Source organism: Myotis nattereri (assembly GCF_964212035.1).
Source record: "Myotis nattereri genome assembly, chromosome: 11".
NCBI lineage: Eukaryota > Metazoa > Chordata > Mammalia > Chiroptera > Vespertilionidae > Myotis > Myotis nattereri.
The window spans coordinates 36,747,711-36,765,816 of NC_138086.1; the positions used below are offsets into that span (position 1 = coordinate 36,747,711).

General features: G+C 53.4%; 1 protein-coding gene across 1 annotated transcript; it reads left to right on the forward strand.

The window, feature by feature from the left end:
* Positions 1-301: 301 nt before the first annotated feature.
* Positions 302-16,217, forward strand: KRBA1 (KRAB-A domain containing 1; the record flags this gene model as incomplete). Its single annotated transcript, XM_081102079.1, has 17 exons — positions 302-470; positions 906-1,019; positions 1,737-1,874; positions 2,521-2,688; positions 3,781-3,912; positions 4,125-4,298; positions 5,134-5,289; positions 6,154-6,369; positions 6,805-6,981; positions 7,416-7,589; positions 7,969-8,121; positions 8,836-9,009; positions 9,640-9,864; positions 9,945-10,049; positions 11,916-12,017; positions 12,521-12,682; positions 13,998-16,217. The coding sequence occupies 17 exons, from the start codon at positions 302-304 to the stop codon at positions 14,918-14,920; spliced, it is 3,462 nt and encodes a 1,153-aa protein (XP_080958205.1). The 3' UTR covers positions 14,921-16,217.
* Between the last annotated feature and the right edge of the window lie 1,889 nt (positions 16,218-18,106).

Below are 18,106 nucleotides of genomic sequence, written 5' to 3' on the forward strand. Positions count from 1 at the left end.
GCTTGTGGTTGCATCAATCCAATCTCTGCCTCTGTCGTCACATGGCCTTCTCTTGTATCTCTCTTCTTATAAGGACGCCAGTCATACTGGGTTTAGGTCCTAACTTACTCCATTATGACCTTATTTTAACTAATTACATCCGTAATGACCCTTTTCCCAAATAAGGCCACATTCACAGCATAGCATTTTGGGGACACAGTCGACTCCCATCTGATTGCTGTTGCTCCTTTGCCTGCTCCCGTGTGTCAGAGGCCCACCACACGCTTGCTGCTCCCCACTCTTTTGTGTGCATCTGACCTTGATGGGATGGAACCAGCCCACTCCCCCGAGATTGTGCCCGCAGGTGCCCATCGCCTTCCAGGACCTGGCCGTGCGGTTCTCTGAGGAGGAGTGGCAGCTCCTCGGGGAGAGGCAGAGGGAACTCTACAGGGATGTGATGCAGGAGAACTACCAGGCGCTGGTCTCCCTGGGTAAGCCGGCCGTGCCCTGGGGCCTTTCTGGGGAGGTGTAGCAAGAGCCTGAGCTGAAAGTGGAAGGGGGGCTAGATCCAGCACCCCAGGCCGAGGCCTTAATCTTGCTTTACAAAAGAAACACTGCTGGAGGTGGTGTTCTGAGAGCCTCAGCTGAGCTGGGGGGGCCTCACTGATGTTTTACACCATTGTTGCTTCTGTGGACTGCACTAGGGTTCGGGTCTGCTTTGATGGGGGTGCTAAAAAGCTGGCAAAACACTGAGCAAGGTGGTTTCATGGGTCCTAACACTCTTTGGTTCTTGGGGTTTGGTGGTCACATGAACACATGGGTCAACAGATGCATGGATGTACGGGCATCAGGGCCGCCTGCATGCTTGGGCTTAGGGGGTGGAGGCAAGCTTCCATTCCAGGAGAACTGTCCCTCTTCTTTCTCAGGGACAGCTGACCTGCTCCCCCTCTCTGCCTTCCTGTCTCCTGCGGAGCCTGGAGGAGCCATGAGCAGGAGCAAAGCTGGCGAGGAACAGGAGCCTCCTAAGGGAGGTGCAGTAGGTGAGTAACCTTGGTAGATGGCAAGGCCCCTTTGGGTATCCTGGTCCCCCTGGGAAGCCTGGACCCGAGTGGACTCACTCTTTTCCCTCCCACCATGTGGTCCTTAGCTCCCAGCTCCACTTCACATGGGACACTGTGACATCAGTCCTCTCCACCCCACCAAGCTCCTGACCCTAACCCCACCTTGACCTTTCACCCCTCATCCCTTTGGGCTGGGAGCTTGGTACACTTGCCCAGTGAATGACCTGCTCAGAGAAAACCTGGGGTCACCCTTGGAGTGCATCACCTCTGTGGGCTCCCTTCCTGCCACCACCCATGCAGAGCCCACCTAAAGTTCCCGAAGGTGCTGCCACAGGGCTGGCACCCAGAGCTCAACCTGGGCAAGGCCGGGAGATTTAGGGCGGGGGGCAGTGCCAGGAAAGGCAGAGGGCTCCAATGGTGAGAGGGAATGGGGATGCAAGCTTTGGTGTTCCCCTCAGAGGAGTAATAGGTAATGAAGACGGCATATAGAAGAGGCCAGTTACCCGGGGTCCCAGCTCCCAGTCCTGGCTGTGCCCGTGGGCAGGTCACCAGGCCTGAGCCCTGGTCCTCTTTATCTCATAGCCATTGATCTCTCCGTTGCCGCTCCTTATGTGGTTGCGGGACCACATGAAACGCATACAGAAGTGTGAGTGCTGAGCTGACGTAGGGAGTGGGGATTCACTGTGGCCTCTCCAGCAGGAGGAGCACCCCAGCACAGCCTGCACCTCACCGCCCTGGTGCAGCTGGTGAAGGAGATTCCGGGGTTCCTGTTTGGGGAAATCGGCCCTGAGAGCGGGAGAGCCGGCCTGGATGGGGAACAGGCGAACCCCGAAGGTAAGTCGGAAAGCGGGGCAGCCTTTGCACTCCACAAGGTGAAGTTTAAGCTGTGAGCAGTGCCATGTGTGTGCTGTGTGCCTGCCTAGCTGCTGCCAGACCCTAGGTGGAGTCTTTCCATTTCATGAATGCCCTGGCAGCGTGCCTGCCTCAGACACGGATAGCTGATGAAACAGCAGCCTCTGAGTTTTCTCACAGTGGTTTCTACATGGCTTCATCCACATCCTGTGGCTACGTCACGTTGTGCCCTGCGTGGCAGGTGAAGCCAGTCCCTGTTCTAAGGTGAGGAAGGCTAAGCTGTGCCTTGTTTGAATGACCAGTGGGGACAAAGATCCCCCTCCCAGCCTGTGCTCTTCCCACCTCATCAGCCTCTCCTTCTCACTGGCCCTTCTCAGCTCAGGCCTCACCTCCTCAGGGGGTCTTTCCCCATCAGCCCCAGCCTATAGGGTTCCTTTGAGTCTGCTCTGTTGATAGTAACGGAAATAGAAAGTGGGGGTGGGAGGGATCTAATCAGAACAACTCTGTGACTGTGAGTCGACATTTAGAGCTCAGGAGTGACAAGGCGGAGCTTACTGATGTCCTGTTAGTGGGATATGGCAAGGAAGGGCTGGAATGGAGCACTTTACCTGCTGGGCATAAATCTCAGCTTCCAGGGTCCTCTCTCTCCTCCCGACAGCAGCTGTGACGGTGGCAACTTGCCCTCTCGAAGGCCTGCTCAACTGCCTTCCAGACACGCCCGTCCACCAGCCCAGCGGTAGCTCATCGTCCAGCAGTTCACCCGGAGCCAGGAGGCAGGGAAGCCCCCTCCCCATCAGTGAGTGTGACCCAGTGGGGGCAGGTTCCAACTCTGGATTTGGGAGAACCGGACCCCATGCCCTATTCCAGTGATGGCAAACCTATGACACGTGTGTCAGAGGTGACACGTGAACTCATTTTTTTGGTTGATTTTTCTTTGTTAAATGGCATTTAAATATATAAAATAAATATCAAAAATATGTCTTTGTTTTACTATGGTTGCAAATATCAAAAAATTTCTATATGTGACACAGCACCAGAGTTAAGTTAGGGTTTTTCAAAATGCTGACACACAGAGCTCAAAAGGTTCACCATCACTGGCCTATTCATTTCTCTAAGACTTGGTTTCCCTTGTTGCTAAATGGGGACAAGCTCCCTGGAGAGCAGGACAAGTGCTCAGCCTCTGTCTGTGAACCAAAGAGGAGGTGTGGTGCTCAGTGCCCGGGTGGCCTGTCACCCAGCCCTGCTCACGGAGTACTGTGTGCTCACGCTGCTCATGCACATAAGTGGGGGCCGCTGCTGACATACAAGCCTATCAGCAGGTAACATACCTGTGCACACCTGATCTGATTCTCAGACCTCATTAAGGCAACCCTAAAAGCAGAAGAGGGCAAGGGTAGTTATCAGAATTTCTCTGGGGGATCTCACTTTATTTTTTTAAATTTTTGCATTTGTCTGAATATCTGTTTTATTAAAAATATTTTAAATTAATATGGAATAAAATTGGCACTCCTGGAAAACATACCCCATTGGGCCTGTGGCTTCAAGTGTCGCCTGGTAGATTTGCTCTGGGGTTTCCAAGACTCCACATTTGACAAACATGAGTGCAGATGAGGGCCTGTATGTTGAGATTGCTGGTGTCACTTGCTGAGCCAAAGTCAGAGGCTGGAGTTGGGGGAGGGTCCCAGGCATTTGGAGTGAACAGTCTTGGTATTTACAATTATACCAGGAGGAAGCAAGCCTTGCAGGAGCTGGCTCTACGAGTAGTTCAGGTTGTCTCCTGGGAATTTGGGGGCTGGAGAGGCCTCTCCCTCTGTGGGCACCAGATCTGGGCAATTCCCTGGGGTCAGGAGCCAGGGCTGGAATGGCCTTCCTGTCTCTCTTGCTACAGAAACTGCAGACACACAGGAGCCTACGGAGAAGGAAGGCCCTGGAGCCCCAGACGGGAAGTGCAGTCCTCTCACCTGTAGCCCCGGCAGAAGGAAGAGCCACAGAAAACAGCAGAGAGGGACTTCAGGAGCAGGTGAGAGGCTGGCTTTCCTGAGAGTGGGTCTTTCCTGGAGCTGAGTGGGATAGGAAAATGGAGGCATGTTCTCTCCCATCTCAGCCTCTAGACAACCCAACAGAGCAGGGGCCCTCCCATTCTTACAGGTGGGAGATCTCAGATGCCCTGTCATCTCACAGCTGCCACCATCAGGGCTGCACTGACCTTGGCCGATCTTTCAGGTCCCACAGGAACCTCTCCTGGCAGCAGCCCCTTGCAAGGTCTCATCAACTGCCTGAAGGAAATCCTTGTGCCTGGGCCCCAGCACCCTGAGGCGTCCTCGAGCTTACCGCCTCCTGTCCCAGGCCTGGGCATGTCACGGCTAACCCGGGTGGAGCTGGGACCTGGGAGCCCACCCTGGGGAGGTGAGTCCTATGGACCTGTCTCAGGCCAAGATTTCTGAAGTCCCTAAAACTCGAATTGGCTTTCTAGAGCTATTTCCCTTTAAATCGAGTGTCTTCCTGAAGGATCATTCTCGACTTGGCTGCTGCATATCATCAGGGTCATATTTCTGGAGCCAGGTGGCTTTCTTAGAATAGCATGTAGGCAGCTGGTAGAAGGAAACTCAAAGCAGACCCTGGATCCTTTTGTGTTCTTTACGCGCCCGTTTGTGGGATGTCAGAGGAGGAGGTGCTGAGTGAGTTCGACACTTACCGTGGAATTGGGCGATCAGGGCAGTATGATGGGGCTGGAATGCCTGTCCTGGAGTCTGACATCTGTTAACTGTGCAGACTCAAGACTCCTGAAGCCTTGAGCCTCAGTTTCGCCATGTTAAAGAGGGTCATTGTTTCCACCTAAGAGGGCTGTGTGAGGCTTAAGTACAGTAATGTGCGTGTGCGTGCGTGCGTGTAAAAGGCTTGGCCTCCTCAATATAAGTCCTGTTCAGGGCCAGGAGAACTGTCTACAAGCAGCGACCCATCAGCCCATTCCTTCATTTGTGTTCAGAGTCACACCGTGTGCTCTGCCTTTATCGTCCCTTCTCTTCTCTGTCCAGTTCTGGGAGGTATGGAGACAGAGATTTTAAACCTGCCACCAAGACGACAGTGGCCTGTGCAAAACTGAATGAGTTACAGATGACCCTCACCTCCAGATTTCTGGCCCTGAGCTCTTTTACCTGCCTACCTGGATTGTCCACCTGTTGTTTGCACAAAGACTGAGGACACTGGGCTCAGGGTGGAAATGTGTTGCTTTTTCCTGTAGTGAAGACAGAGGCAGTGTCTGGGGATTGTCCCCTCCAGGGGCTGCTGAACTGTCTGAAGGAGATCCCAGTGGCCCAGGACACGCACCCCAGCCCTTCAGGAGCGGGGGAAGCCCGGCTGCAGGAGGACCCGGGGGCCTGGAGAAGGAATTCTGGAGGTAAAGGCACTGGCCGCACTGCGAGGGCCTGGACGTCATCCATTCCTTCCTCTGCTCTAGGCAGGGCCGTGGTGACCGTCACAGTGAGACACTCAGGCCACATTTCTGTGTGTTGGTTGGAGTGGCCAGATGTTGGGGATTGTCACCGTGAATGGAGCTGGTCACGCAGGAGGTGCTTCATCAGTCCAGATCAGCTCTTAGAGTAGGAGTCAGGAATTCCAGAAGGAAGGAAGGGATGGTGTAGGGCAGTGGTCGGCCAACTGCGGCTCGTGAGCCACATGCGGCTCTTTGGCCCCTTGAGTGTGGCTCTTCCTAAGCCTTAGGAGTACCCTAATTAAGTTAATAGCAATGTACCTCCCTATATAGTTTAAGTTTAAAAAATTTGGTTCTCAAAAGAAATTTCAATTGTTGTACTGTTGATATTTGGCTCTGTTGACTAATGAGTTTGCCGACCACTGGTGTAGGGGAAGGAGAACTGAGAACAGAGCTCAGCCCAGTAGACATTTGGGGCATAATTTGGATGTGGGGGTTCTCATCATGTCCTACTAGGCTGGGATAGTATTTCCACACTCTCAGCTCTCCTGTGCTCCGCAGCTGCTCAGGACGTTGAGAAAGTCTAATTGAGACAGGTGTGCTGGCCTTGGAGGAAAGACCTGATAGGTGCTTCCTGGGAGGACTGACCTGGCTCCTCTGGAAACCTCTGGAGGTGCCCCTCTGAGGGGCCCGGGGGGGTGAGGGGAGGCTGGTGGCAGGACAGGAAGTGTGAGTTGGTCCATGTGCTGGTGACTGAGTGTGACTGCCTCCGAGGGGAGACTCGGAAGCCCTGTCCTAGCCCATGAGGGCCTCATGGAGGGCTTCCCACAGGGCCCGGATCCCTCCAGACCCGTCCTTCCTGCTCTGGCGCTGGCGCTGGCCGGGTGCTCTCTGTGAAGATGGAGGATTGCTGGGCCCAGAGCCCCCCAGTGCCTGCATCCTGTCAGCTCCGCAAGCGGACCCACAGACCCTCTGCCACCAGCAGCCCCGGGGGTGACGGAGACACCAGTGGGGACCAAGTGCTCAGATGGGGCCCCACAGCGCAAGGTGAGGCCTGGGTCATTTGCTTGCGTCCTGATGGGGTTCTCAGCCCCCAATAAAGTCATGCCCGTCCACAGGGGAAGAGCCCACTGTCCTCAAGCAACTAATGCCCTCTTTTAATCCACTCCCTCCGTAATCCAGCCTTGCCCAGGAGCCCTCCCTTATAAGGACCTTCACTTGCAGAGATTTCCCGACTGTCAGGGAGCTGGCTACTCATACATGTGGGTCTACCACCTGCCCCAGAGCCTAGGGGACAGTCTGTGTCATCCCCCATATGAACAGAGCAGATCTAAGTCCCCCATAGGAGGGTGTCCTGCCTGGCAGGCTCCCATACCTGGTGCAGGACTTCTCACCCCAGCAGAAGGTGGATGGGGCAGCCAGCCTGGGGCCAGGCCAGGGGACCTGCCAGAGATGGTGATAGGGCCATCTCCCCTGTCCCAGCCAGCAGTGCCTCGAGCTCACCTCTGGAAGCCCTGGAGGCCTGTCTGAAGGGCATTCCCCTGAGTGGGTCGTTACCTCCCCAGCCGCCGGCGGCCACCTCTTGGTTCCAGAGCTCCCATCCAGGAGACCGCGGGTCTCAGAGGCCTGAGCTGAACCCCCGAGGATCACACAGTCAAGGTAGACTTGGCCATGCCCTGGGGATGGCGTTTGTCCCTGCATAGCACAGGGGTGGGGTGGGGGGGTTGCTGAGGACACTGTTATGTCCTCCTCTCTGGGTCTCGTAAAGTGCAAGCCCTTCTCCCCTCCCTCCCACCCCCAGTCTCTTTCATGCCTGCCCTCAAACAGCTCCTGAATTGGGTGGAAGTCAGTTAAACTTCCTGCCCACTGCCTTCTCTAAGAGCTCTGACTCTAGCCCCCTGAGACCAATGGCTGGGGTCATGTGGGTTAACATGCTGTGGTATTTTAATCAGTGCTGTGAGCTCTCTAACCAAAGAGAGACCCCAGTGGAAGATCCTTGGGGCAGGGCTCCTGGGCATCTTCCCACAGCTCGGGGCCCAGGGACCTCTTCGTTAGTGGTTTAGCCATGATGCCAGCTGTGTTGTTTCCTGCAGGACTGACTGTGGGGCCTCTTCCGGCTCTGGGTCTGCAAGGCTTTGTCAGAGATGGCCCTGCCCTCGCCCCAGGTCCCCACAGCACCCCCACCAGCTTCTCCTCATCCAGCAGTACTGATGGGGACCTGGATTTCCAGATCTCTGAGGGCAGCCAGGGACGTAGGCCTGAAAAAGGTGAGCTGGCCAGCCTAAGGCTCGGATCAGCCCTGGGAAAGGGTGGGAGGCGTCCCAGCCCACTGTGGTGTGCAGCATATCTTAGGTCCCCGTGCTGGCAGCAGACCTGGGGTGCCCTTATCACAGCCCACTGACCTGACTTCTAAATAGACGGCCAAGACATGTTGGTCCAGCTTGAGCAGGGCCACTCAGAGCCTGGACTGACACATGCTTGGGGCCAGGTCTCGAGTTCAGGTACCTTGCACTGCCATGACAGGTCCAGTGCTCTGTGCCTCCTCCCCTGGGCCCAGCTGCCCTGGACACGGTGCAGGCAAGGTCCCTGGGGTTTGCAGAGACTGAGCTCTGACTGTCTGACACTATAAATGTTGGGTTTTCATAGGAATTCCAGTCCGTAGTGCCCCACTCCAGGGCCTGGAGAATTGTCTCAGAGAGATATCTGTGCCCAGGTCACAGCCTACCTGGTCCTGGTCCTCGGCAGGGGACAGAGAACCACAGAGAGTGGAGCCCAAGAACTGGATGGCAGACAAGGAAGGTAAAGCATGGTTGCCGGGGGTCTAGGAGTAGGAAAAGGGCCACATCCACCCCTGAGATGAAAAGACACTCTGGCCCTAGCCAGTTTGGCTCAGTGGATAAAGCAACAGCCTACGGACTGAAGGGTCCTGGGTTTGATCTCGGTCAAGGGCACATACCTAGGTTGCAGGCTTGATCTCCAGCAAGGGGCATGCAGGAGGCAGACAATCAATGAGTCTCATCATTGATGTTTCCATCTCTCTATCCCTCTCCCTTCCTTTCTGAAGTCAATAAAAATATTTTTTAAAAAAGAAAAGACTCTCTGGAAAAGACCTGGGCAGAGGCTAGTGTGAGGCCAGAAAGCCAGAGAGCACTGCCGGCCTCTGCATGGCGGGTGCAGTCGGGGCAGGGCTCTCTGCTGCTGAGTTCAGGCCTGAGCCTGGCCTTGGCCGTGGAGGAGCGTCTTTCGACTGTGGCTGTCCTGGCCCCATGTGCTTGGGTCTGGCATAGTTACTGGGCTGTGGGGCTCCCAGGAGTGCAGGTAGCTGGGTCTGAAGAGATCCCAGAGGATTTAGGCGCCCCTGGGAACATCTGCAGGGCTGGTGTGAGTTCCACACCTGGAACACGTGTGGCCGAGAATACAACGATGACAGAGTTTTCTGTCCACTAACTTTTTTCCTTGGTGCCAACACAGAGCCCTGGGGCTGACAGGCCTTTGGGCCTCTCATTAAAACAGGACTGAGGAGAGAGGTGTGTGAACCAGTCCATCTCAGGGGGGACGTGCCCACCAGGAGCCTGCAGCCAGCCAGCCCACAGGCACTCACCTCTAGCAGTGTCCCCGCCTGCTGCCAGCGAGGGCTCAAAGACCACGTGGCCACCAGGCCAGGACCATGGAGGTGGCTCCAGGACGGTGAGCTGACATCTGCCCTCAGCACTTCCTGGGATGTTTTCGCTCCAAACAGAGTCTTTGAGGAGGGAGTAGATTTCCCTTCCCTCTCTGTTCCTCTTCCTTCCCTGTCCACACCCGTTCATTCCCCAGGCTGCCAGCTGAGCACGCGAGTGAGTGCAGGGGCTCCCTCTGCTGCTGTGGCCACTGAGTTTAACTTGCAGCAGAATTCTGTCCTTGACCTGCCGAAGTGCTGGTAGGCTCTGACTTGTTTGAGTAAATATGGTGTTTCTAGCACTCCCACCAGGCAAGAGCTGGTTTTGGGGGCTTCCTGTGGGCTTAACTGAGTCTTTGCTGTTGGACACTGGTCCTGAGGGAGCGGAGTAGGAGGACCCAGGGCCTGGCTGGAACCGACTACTAGTGGCTTTCAGTAACTTGAGTCTTCCAGAAAGTTCCCCAACTGGATTTCCACAGGGTTTGGGGGCCTAGCCAGGCTCTGGCTTCACTTCTCTCCACCGTCATGGCAGAGAGGATGTTCAGGTCCACCGGAGCTCGTCTGGGGCCGGTGACTGGGCTGTGTGCCTGTTCATTCAGGCAGAGGGCCCTCCTACCTATCAAGCTGATGGACAGAAGGTTCTTCTGTCATTTGCCCAGGGACAGCCACTACGCCCTCCCCGCTTCACTGCCTGGAGAACTCTCTGAAGGGGATCTTGCCTGGGAGGCCCCTGCGCTTCACATGCTTGGCCCTTCCCGGCCCCAGCCCGAGCCCCAGCCCTGGCCCTGGCACCGTCACTGGCTCCAGCTCCAGCTCCAGCCTCAGCAGCTCAGAAGGGGAAGACCCAAGGCTGGAGCCTGAGCTCTGGCAGCCACTGCTGCAGGGTAAGCTTGTGGGGGAGAGGGAGACTGGAAGCTATGCCCCAGGCTGAGGCCCCTACCCTGATACCAGCTTTGTGATGCAGAGAGGGACCCTCTTCCCAGCAGCAAGAGACCTGGCCCTCCGACCCCAAGCCCTGGTGAAGGTCCAAGGAGAACAGAGCCCAGGGACCACTTCGGTCTCAGGACAGGTGAGCCTGGGGTCTCCTGAGTGGGGCACGTCCCCAGGAGGACCACAGTCCAGAGGCTGGGTTCTCTGAGTCCCACCTGTCACTTTGTCTGACTCTTGCCAGAAAATTCTCTGCTTTTGTCATGCTTGAGTTCCCTGTAAGATGAGCTGTATCCGAGAGAAGGTGGGGCTATTGAGGCACTCAGGGTTCCAGGAGGGTTAAACGAGTGTGTTTGATTAGAAAACAGCCATGAACTTAATATATATGTTATAATCTCTCTCTATATATAAAAGCCTAAGCAACCATTATGACCGGAACAGCTGGTCCACCAGTCGCCGTGATGCACACTGACCACCAGGGGGCAGACGCTCAATGCAGGAGCTGCCCCCTGGTGGTCAGTGCACTCCCACAGCCAACCTCCTGTGGCAGGCCAGTAGCCCATGGCCCCTCCCCCCTCTCCCACCTCTGGCTGGCCCCCATCAGCATTGGCCCCTGGTGCTAAACCATCCGGACCACCTGCTTCTGGGTTGGGGTTTTGTACGTAGCAGAGCAGATCCATTGCTGTGATCTATTGAAAGTCGGCCCTTGACACAAGGATTTGTCTTGCTCCCATCTGTCCTCTCCCTTCCCTGGGGGCCATTCACCCACAGTGGTGGCAGCCAGGGAAGGAGGAGAGGGGAGGCAGGAGGCCGGAACCGTCCGGTGGCGGGGCAGGGTAGGCGTCGGCATCCAGCATCTATTGCCTCCTCTCCCGACCCTGCCGGGATCTTTGGGCCCTGGGCTGGGATGAGGAACTGGGGGGTGGGTGGCAGCCCCTTTCTCAGGGGGGCTGAGGGCTGGCTCCCTCCTTGGAGCCTGCTGCCAACCTCCTGCGGTCCCTCCTCCCCACCCCTGTGCACGAATTTGTGCACCGGGCCCCTCTAGTGTTATATATATAATATGTATGCATTATATACACTTAATGTGTACACACACACACACACACACACACACACACACACGCTGTTGTGTGGGCCCAGCCTGTGGATAGTGATACTCTCACTAGGAATGCCTGAGGCGCTCACCCAGCCTTATTTCTCAGTATAAACCCCACCAATTCCTCCACCTGGGCAGTGTTCTGGCTGGACCACCCTGTGTTGCTTAAGATCATGGGACGCATTTCAGCAAAACCATCAGAGAACTTTAAGGAGCAGGATTTATACTCACAGGTCACAAGAGAGAGGAAAGCACGAGGGCCTGGTGCTCTGTCTTGGTCACCGTCGTGGTGGGCGTCTAGGGTTTGGTGGGTTCCCTCTTTATTGGCTAATTTGAAACATGAGAGTGGGAATCAGGACGCAAGAAGGGAGAAGCAGGGTCTCTCAGATGGTCAGTTATCTAGGTCAGTGGTTGGCAAACTGTGGCCCCTTGAGTGTGGCTCTTCCACAAAATACCACGTGCGGGCTCGCACGTACAGTGCGATTGAAACTTCGTGGCCACATTCAAGGGGCCAAAGAGCCGCACGTGGCTCGTGAGCCGCAGTTTGCCGACCACTGATCTAGGTCACCCAGGCTTTCGGAAAGAGGGACCTTCCCGGGGGTGGGGAAGCCTGGCTGCTTCCCTGGTTGCTGGCCAGGAGCTGTCATACGCCTTGCAGTATGTTTATGTGAGATGGACAGCTTCTGAAATGGATGCCTCAGCAATCCCAGAGCTTAATGCCAGGGTCTTACACTGCATGTAAATAATAAACCTTTTTAAAATTTGACAATAAACGTAAAAGTGTCAAAAGTGAGACTCCACCTGGGAGAACTTCGAGGTGGAGTTGTCCTGCCAAGAAAGCTGGAAACACTGCCTGCTACCCCAGGCCACCACGCTTCTCAGTCCAGGCCTGACCTAGTGTTTGACCAGCAGGAAAAGCAGAGGAGAAGACGGGAGGCAGGTCCCAGGCTCCCCGGACAGAAGTGTGCTTGGAGACCCCAGGCCGGCCTAGCCTCCTGGGCAGCACCCAAGGAGGTACGGGTGGAGTGATTGGTTGGGGAGGGGGCTGAATCCTTCCAGTTCAGGCTGATGGCCCCAGGAAATCTTTGGCCTTTCTGCAGCCCAGGCTGTCCCCACATTCCTCACTGCCCAGTGGGGCTGGTGGGAAAGAGCACAGAGTGACCCCAGCATGTCCCTGGTAGAGTCTCACTGGTGGTGGGACCTGCGGGTCATGGTCGTCTCCACCTGCTCTCCCCGGCCCCCACCCCCTGGTGGAGCCAGAGGTGTCATGCCCAAGCAGCAGAGGACCACAGACAGTCCGGTTCCCAACCCTAGTCACACGGGCCCCAGCAAGCCATTAGACCAGAGTTGGGCTCCCTGGTGGGCCAAGTTGCCCGTCTTGCATCTCATTTAATCAGTATTTGAGAGTTGAAAGCTTGATATTTTTTTTTAGGTCGTGCCCAAATATTCCCTTGTTAGAATGGCTTTGTCAAAATGATACATGTGCACACCCCAAGTGTTTTGTGCTCTTTCTGCAGGGGCAGCTGGGAGTATCTGCCCTGCCCCTCAGCCAGAGAAAAGGCCCAGGCCAGGGCCCTGCCAGCCTCCTGGGTCACCCGCTCGGCTCCTGTCCTGGAAGCTCAGGGTTAGTGAAGAATCCAGGGATCCAGTGCCTGGACACAGAGGACCAAGTGTTGCAGGTGAAGTGGTGGCCTCCCCATCCCCTCAAGTTGTCAGGAGCCCTGGGCAGAGGGGTGGGCATGGGTCAGCATCTGTACAGCCACCCAACCCCTTCCCGCTGCTCAGCTCCTTCTTGCAGGGTCACAGGGGATAAAGTTTTTTTTAACACTCTTCCAGAATTGTTTGGGTCACAGGTAGGAAGAGTCTCACCTTGAACTCACTTCAAGTTGCTTATTTCATTTTAGTGTTTTCTTATAGAAATAGCTGGCTTTTTCATAAAAGCATAGATACCTTTCGGAGGCAAAACAGAAATCAAGATGTACCAGAATGGACACGCCCAGAATCAAAGTTCAGAGTTTGAGTGGACTTTAGAGAATAGATGAGGAAACAGGCCTAGTCACATTGTGTGACCTGGCCATGGGCATCCTGAAGATAGCAGATGTGGTTCCACATCACACCTGGCCCAGAGGAAGTGCCTCCCTAACCACGTTAAGACATGGGCTGGGTTTCCTGATTTCTAGGATTTGCACGGGGATCCTCACACCAGACTGGAAGTGTGACCCGGTGGTTCCATTGCTGGGGTGATGGGGTCCTGCAGACACTCTAGCCTCACTCTTTCCTCTGATTGAAGCCCTGGAGGTGCTGTTAAGAGGAAGGGGCCAGGCTAGGGCTCAGGGGTCTGGAGAACAGCAGTTAACAGGGCCTTCTCGTGAGGTTTGCCTGAGGTGGAGACCAGTTCTAAGAGAACTTAGGGTGAAAAAAACCCCAAAAACTTCTGAATATGAAAGACAAAAGTTGGGATTGGGGGATCCCTGGTGGTTTGCTTATGACTATTCACACTGGGTACTGATGCGGACCCTTGGTCACCCCTCTAGAAGCACCAGGTCCCGGGTTGGACTGGCCCTCCTGGGCCCTCTTCCAGATGCTGCCTGTGGCCTTGGCCTCATGCTGTCTGCTGAGGCTTCTCCAGGCCCTGCCCACTGACTCCCTAGGGCATGGTTAGGTGCCCTCAGGGGCCATTTGGTCCCAAAGATGGCACAAGAGCCTACTGATCCTTTTTCTAGAAAGCCCCGTGTCCTAAGAAATCTTAGTTACCATGGAGACCCAATCTGTGGTTTCTCCGGTTCATGATTTGGGAATCAGCCTGGATATGTGGCCACTGTTAATGTCATGAACATTGTCATCGATGTTCTCAAGCCTGAGTCACTTCCTTCCCATCTAAAGCCAGGCAGTAGTGGGGTAGGATGCTGAATACACTAATCTAGGGGATGCCTCATGGGAGAGAGAGGTCCTGATAGCCTGAGAACTCACCCTGCATTCCTGCTCTGGTTTTAGCCAAGACAGAAGGGAAGCCACTTACCAGAGGCCTGCCTGAACCGCCCCCCATGGCCACCGTCCCTCCTGCTTTGCCACCTGCCTCCCCACGGCCACCGTGTCCCTGTGGAAGTTCTCTGCAGCAGGAGCTCCACAGCCTCAGCGCCACCCTCTCAGAGAAGCTGGATCAGCTCGCCTCGGCCCTGGCAGGCCTGTCTCAGGAAGTGGCCACCATGAGGACCCAAGTGCATCGGCTAGGGAGGTGCCCTAGGGGCCCTGGGCCAAAGGGCCAGGCTTCCTGGCCATGGGCCCTCCCCCGGGGACCTCACTGGGCTCATGGCCCTGCTCGCAGACACCTGCCCTACTGGAGACAGAAGGGCCCTACCAGGCCAAAACCAAAGATCCTGCATGGCCAGGTGGAAGGCTGCAGGGCTGGCGAGGCCTCAGGCCTCTCCCTTGGGACATGCCACCTGGTGCCTCAGCCACCTCCAGGCACCCCCCAGGCAGAACCTTCTGGAACCAGCTCCAGCCCTTCCCAGCACCCACCACCCTCAGCATGCAGCTGTGCTGTGCTCACTGTGCATCCCCTGCTTGGACACATTGGGGGCCTCCAGACTCCCCCTGCCCCTTCAGTGCCTGCTGCCTTCCCCCCGCAGATAGCCTCTCCAGCCACCAGTGCAGATGCAGAGCCACCAGCTGCAGCAGCTGCTCCAACTGGGCCCCGAAACTGGCCCAAGGACCCAAACAGCCTATTGGTGGGAGTCCAGAGAGGCTTTGAGGAGGAACTCTGGGATGGTAGAGAACATAGGGACCCGAGATGGGAGGCCTCTAACCACCTTCATCAGCTCCGCCCTGAGGATGCCCTGCCCCTGGCTGCCTCTCCTAGGGGCCAGTCAGCCCCTGCACATCTTTCCAACCAAACTTTCCCCATCTCTGGGCTGTGAAGAGCTAGGCATCTCTCTCGGCCTGACTGCCCCAGACTCCAGCATGTGCTTGCTCGGGGGGGGGGGGCACTGCTTGGGATGCATTCCTCAGCCACGCCTCTGTCCTCGGCTCAGGTTCATTCCGATGTTGCTCCCTCCTGTCGTTGCCATCATAACTGCCACAACTCATAGGCAGATGGTGGCGTACACACCTGTGCACAGCACGTGTGCCTGGGGCGTTCCAAGTGGCTGCAGAGGGGCAAGGAGAGCCCTTCTCCCTAACACCTGCCCTTCCTGCTCTCAGCGCTGCACTTTCCTGCTAAATACAGGCAGAGATTTCATTTGGGGAGAATGCCACTCCTTGGGTGTAAGTTTGATTCTAAAATTACAAAGTTAATTGCTAAGGGAAAGCCCTTGGTGCCTACAGAAAGGGCCTAGGTGGGTCCACACCAGAGCGTGGCTGACTGGTTTGTATCAGTACTGGGACAAGTGAGCTTAGCAGACAAGAATACTTGCACCCAGGCCAGTCTAGGTGGTCCAGGTCCAATCAGAACCTACAGGAAGTTCAAATCTTTTTTTTTTTCTAGTGTGGAAATAAGTAATAAAATGTATGGTAAGATGCTTCATCATCTGCAATTAGATTTGTCCCACAGGTCCACTGCCACACCAGAAACTTTCAGTTCACTGAAAGCCTTCTAGAATCTACTTTGGTGAAAAATCTGTGTGCAGTTCAGGATTTTGGGAGTGTGTTCAACACTTTCACCTACTTTATGGGGAAATGTCACTTTGATGGGAAAAACTGAGGGGCCTTTTTTAACTCAGGAATTCCAGAGGTCTGGAGGTGGGGGGCACAGAAGGCTCTAGCTTGGCCTGTCACCATCCTGGCAAGTAGCCTGGAGGATGGCTCCTGGCTGACCTGGGCTTGAGCTTCCCTCCATCTTTGCTCCACCAGCCATTTGCCAGCTTGAGGCCACTGTAAGGCAGGCAGGGGAAGGTCCTACTTCAACCTGTCAGAGTCGGAGTGGGATCCCCAAAGGCTCCAGGCTAGCCCAGAGGGGTCCAGTGGAAGAGAAGCTGCAATGGGGTGGGGGTGGGGGGGTGCCACCATCTTCTGCCTGTGACACTGTATGTCATTGCTCCTCCAGAAGGAGCTTGGTTCATTGGCAGACCAGACTTGATTCAACTTTGTGTTTTAGCTGTGGCTTCTGTAAACAGCCTATAGTTGGATTTTATTTTTTAATCCAGCTTGACAAAATTTTTTGTTCCTTCATTGGAGCCCTGAATCCATTTACATGTAATAAAATCTCTAACATTTGAATTTGAGTGTACCATTATTTTCTCCTTAGGTTTGTCCCACTTGTTCTGGAGATCCCCCCTCCTTTTTTTTCTGCCTTCTGTTGCATTGACAACATTGTGGGTTTTGTTTGTTTTTATACATTCCATTTTCCCTCTGCTGGCCTCAATGTTTAAAGAACTAAAAGGAAAACATCCAAATTTACGGTCATATTTGGGAGATTTTGGCATGCCTTTTCTAGAAGTTGATAGAACAAATTAGGAAGGATACAGAAAATTTGAACAAGCCAATTAATGTCCCAGTTGATGAATATATAGAACACTGGACCACAAGCTACAGAATATATATTCTCAAGTATATGCAGGACAGCCACAAAAATTGACCATATAGTAAGTCCTGGAGCAAGATTAAGCAAATTTGACAGTATTATACTGAATATGTTCTCTTGAAGCCAATAAAAAATGAGAAATTCTTATATATTGGGAAAAGAATTATGTTTCTAGTAACCCACGTGTCAATGAAGAAAGAAGGAATATTTTGAACTGAGCTATAAGAAAGTACCATATATCAAACTTTGAGGATAAAGCTAAATCAGTACTGAGAAATGTGTGGATATAAATGAGTATGTGAAAAAGAAAAGGCTGAGGATCTACAGGGAGGTAAAAACAGGACAGCAAAGGAAATCCAGATAAAAGCTGAGGGCATGTAAAGATAAGAACAAAAATGAGTGAAATGGCATTATATAATCAAGAAAGCCAGAAAGTGTTTCTTTAACAAAAAATGAAATTGACCAGCTTGTGGTATAATTCATCAATAAAAAAAAGTAGGCACACCTTTTGCCTAAGATCAAGAGTAAAAAGTCACAAATAACCAATCTTGGGAATGAAGAAAGTGACATCATTGTAGATGCTGCTACAGACCATATAAAAATGAAAAGATATTTCAAGCAACTGCCAAAAATTTGATTGAACTATACAACTCTCAGAAGAATACAACTTAAAACAGATTCAAGAAGAAGTATAAAAATTGCATAGAATGGAATATCTTCCCATAAAGAAAACTGCAGATCCAGAGAGCTTCACTGATAAGTTCTACCTTGTATTTAAGGAGATCATTTCGGTAATACACAAACTATTCCAGAGGACAGAAAAATATTGAATACCCTGACTCATTTTATGAGACTAATATAAGTGTGAAACCAAAAGTTGAGGACAGTACAAGAAGACAACCAGAGGCCAACCTCCAAAAATGTGCAAAGAAGCAAAAATCCTAAATAAGTATTTTCAAACAATCTGGCAATTTATAAAGAGAAATAAAACAGCATGACCAAGTTGGGTTTATCTCAGAGATTCAAGGCTGGTTTTAACATCTGAACATCACTAGTAGTCACCTACCACCATAATGAAGGAGAAAAGTCATCTGATCATCTCAATAGCAACAGAAAGATGGCTTGATAAGAGCCAACATCCATAAATACTCTAGAGTTAGAAAGGGAATTTCTTTTTTCCTTTTTTTGTTAATCCTCACCTGAGGATATCTTTTCCATAGTTTTTTTAGACTGGAAGGGAGGGGGAAAGAAGGAGAGAAACATCAATGTGAGAGACACATTGATTGGTTGCCTCCTGCATGCGCCCCAACACACCAGGGCTGGGACTGAGTCTGCAACTGAGGTACATGCCTTTGACCGGAATCGAACCCAGTACCCTTCAGTCCACAGGCCAACACTCTATCTACTGAGCCAAACTGGCTAGGATGAAAGGAAATTTCTTAATTTGATAGAGATTACCCAAAAAATAACTTCACGTAAACGTGATACTTAATGGTGACATATGAATGTTTCTTCAGAACAGAACAAGGAGAGGAAATACACTCTATTATTCAGCATTAGCGTGGATGTTCTAGCTAGGACAGTA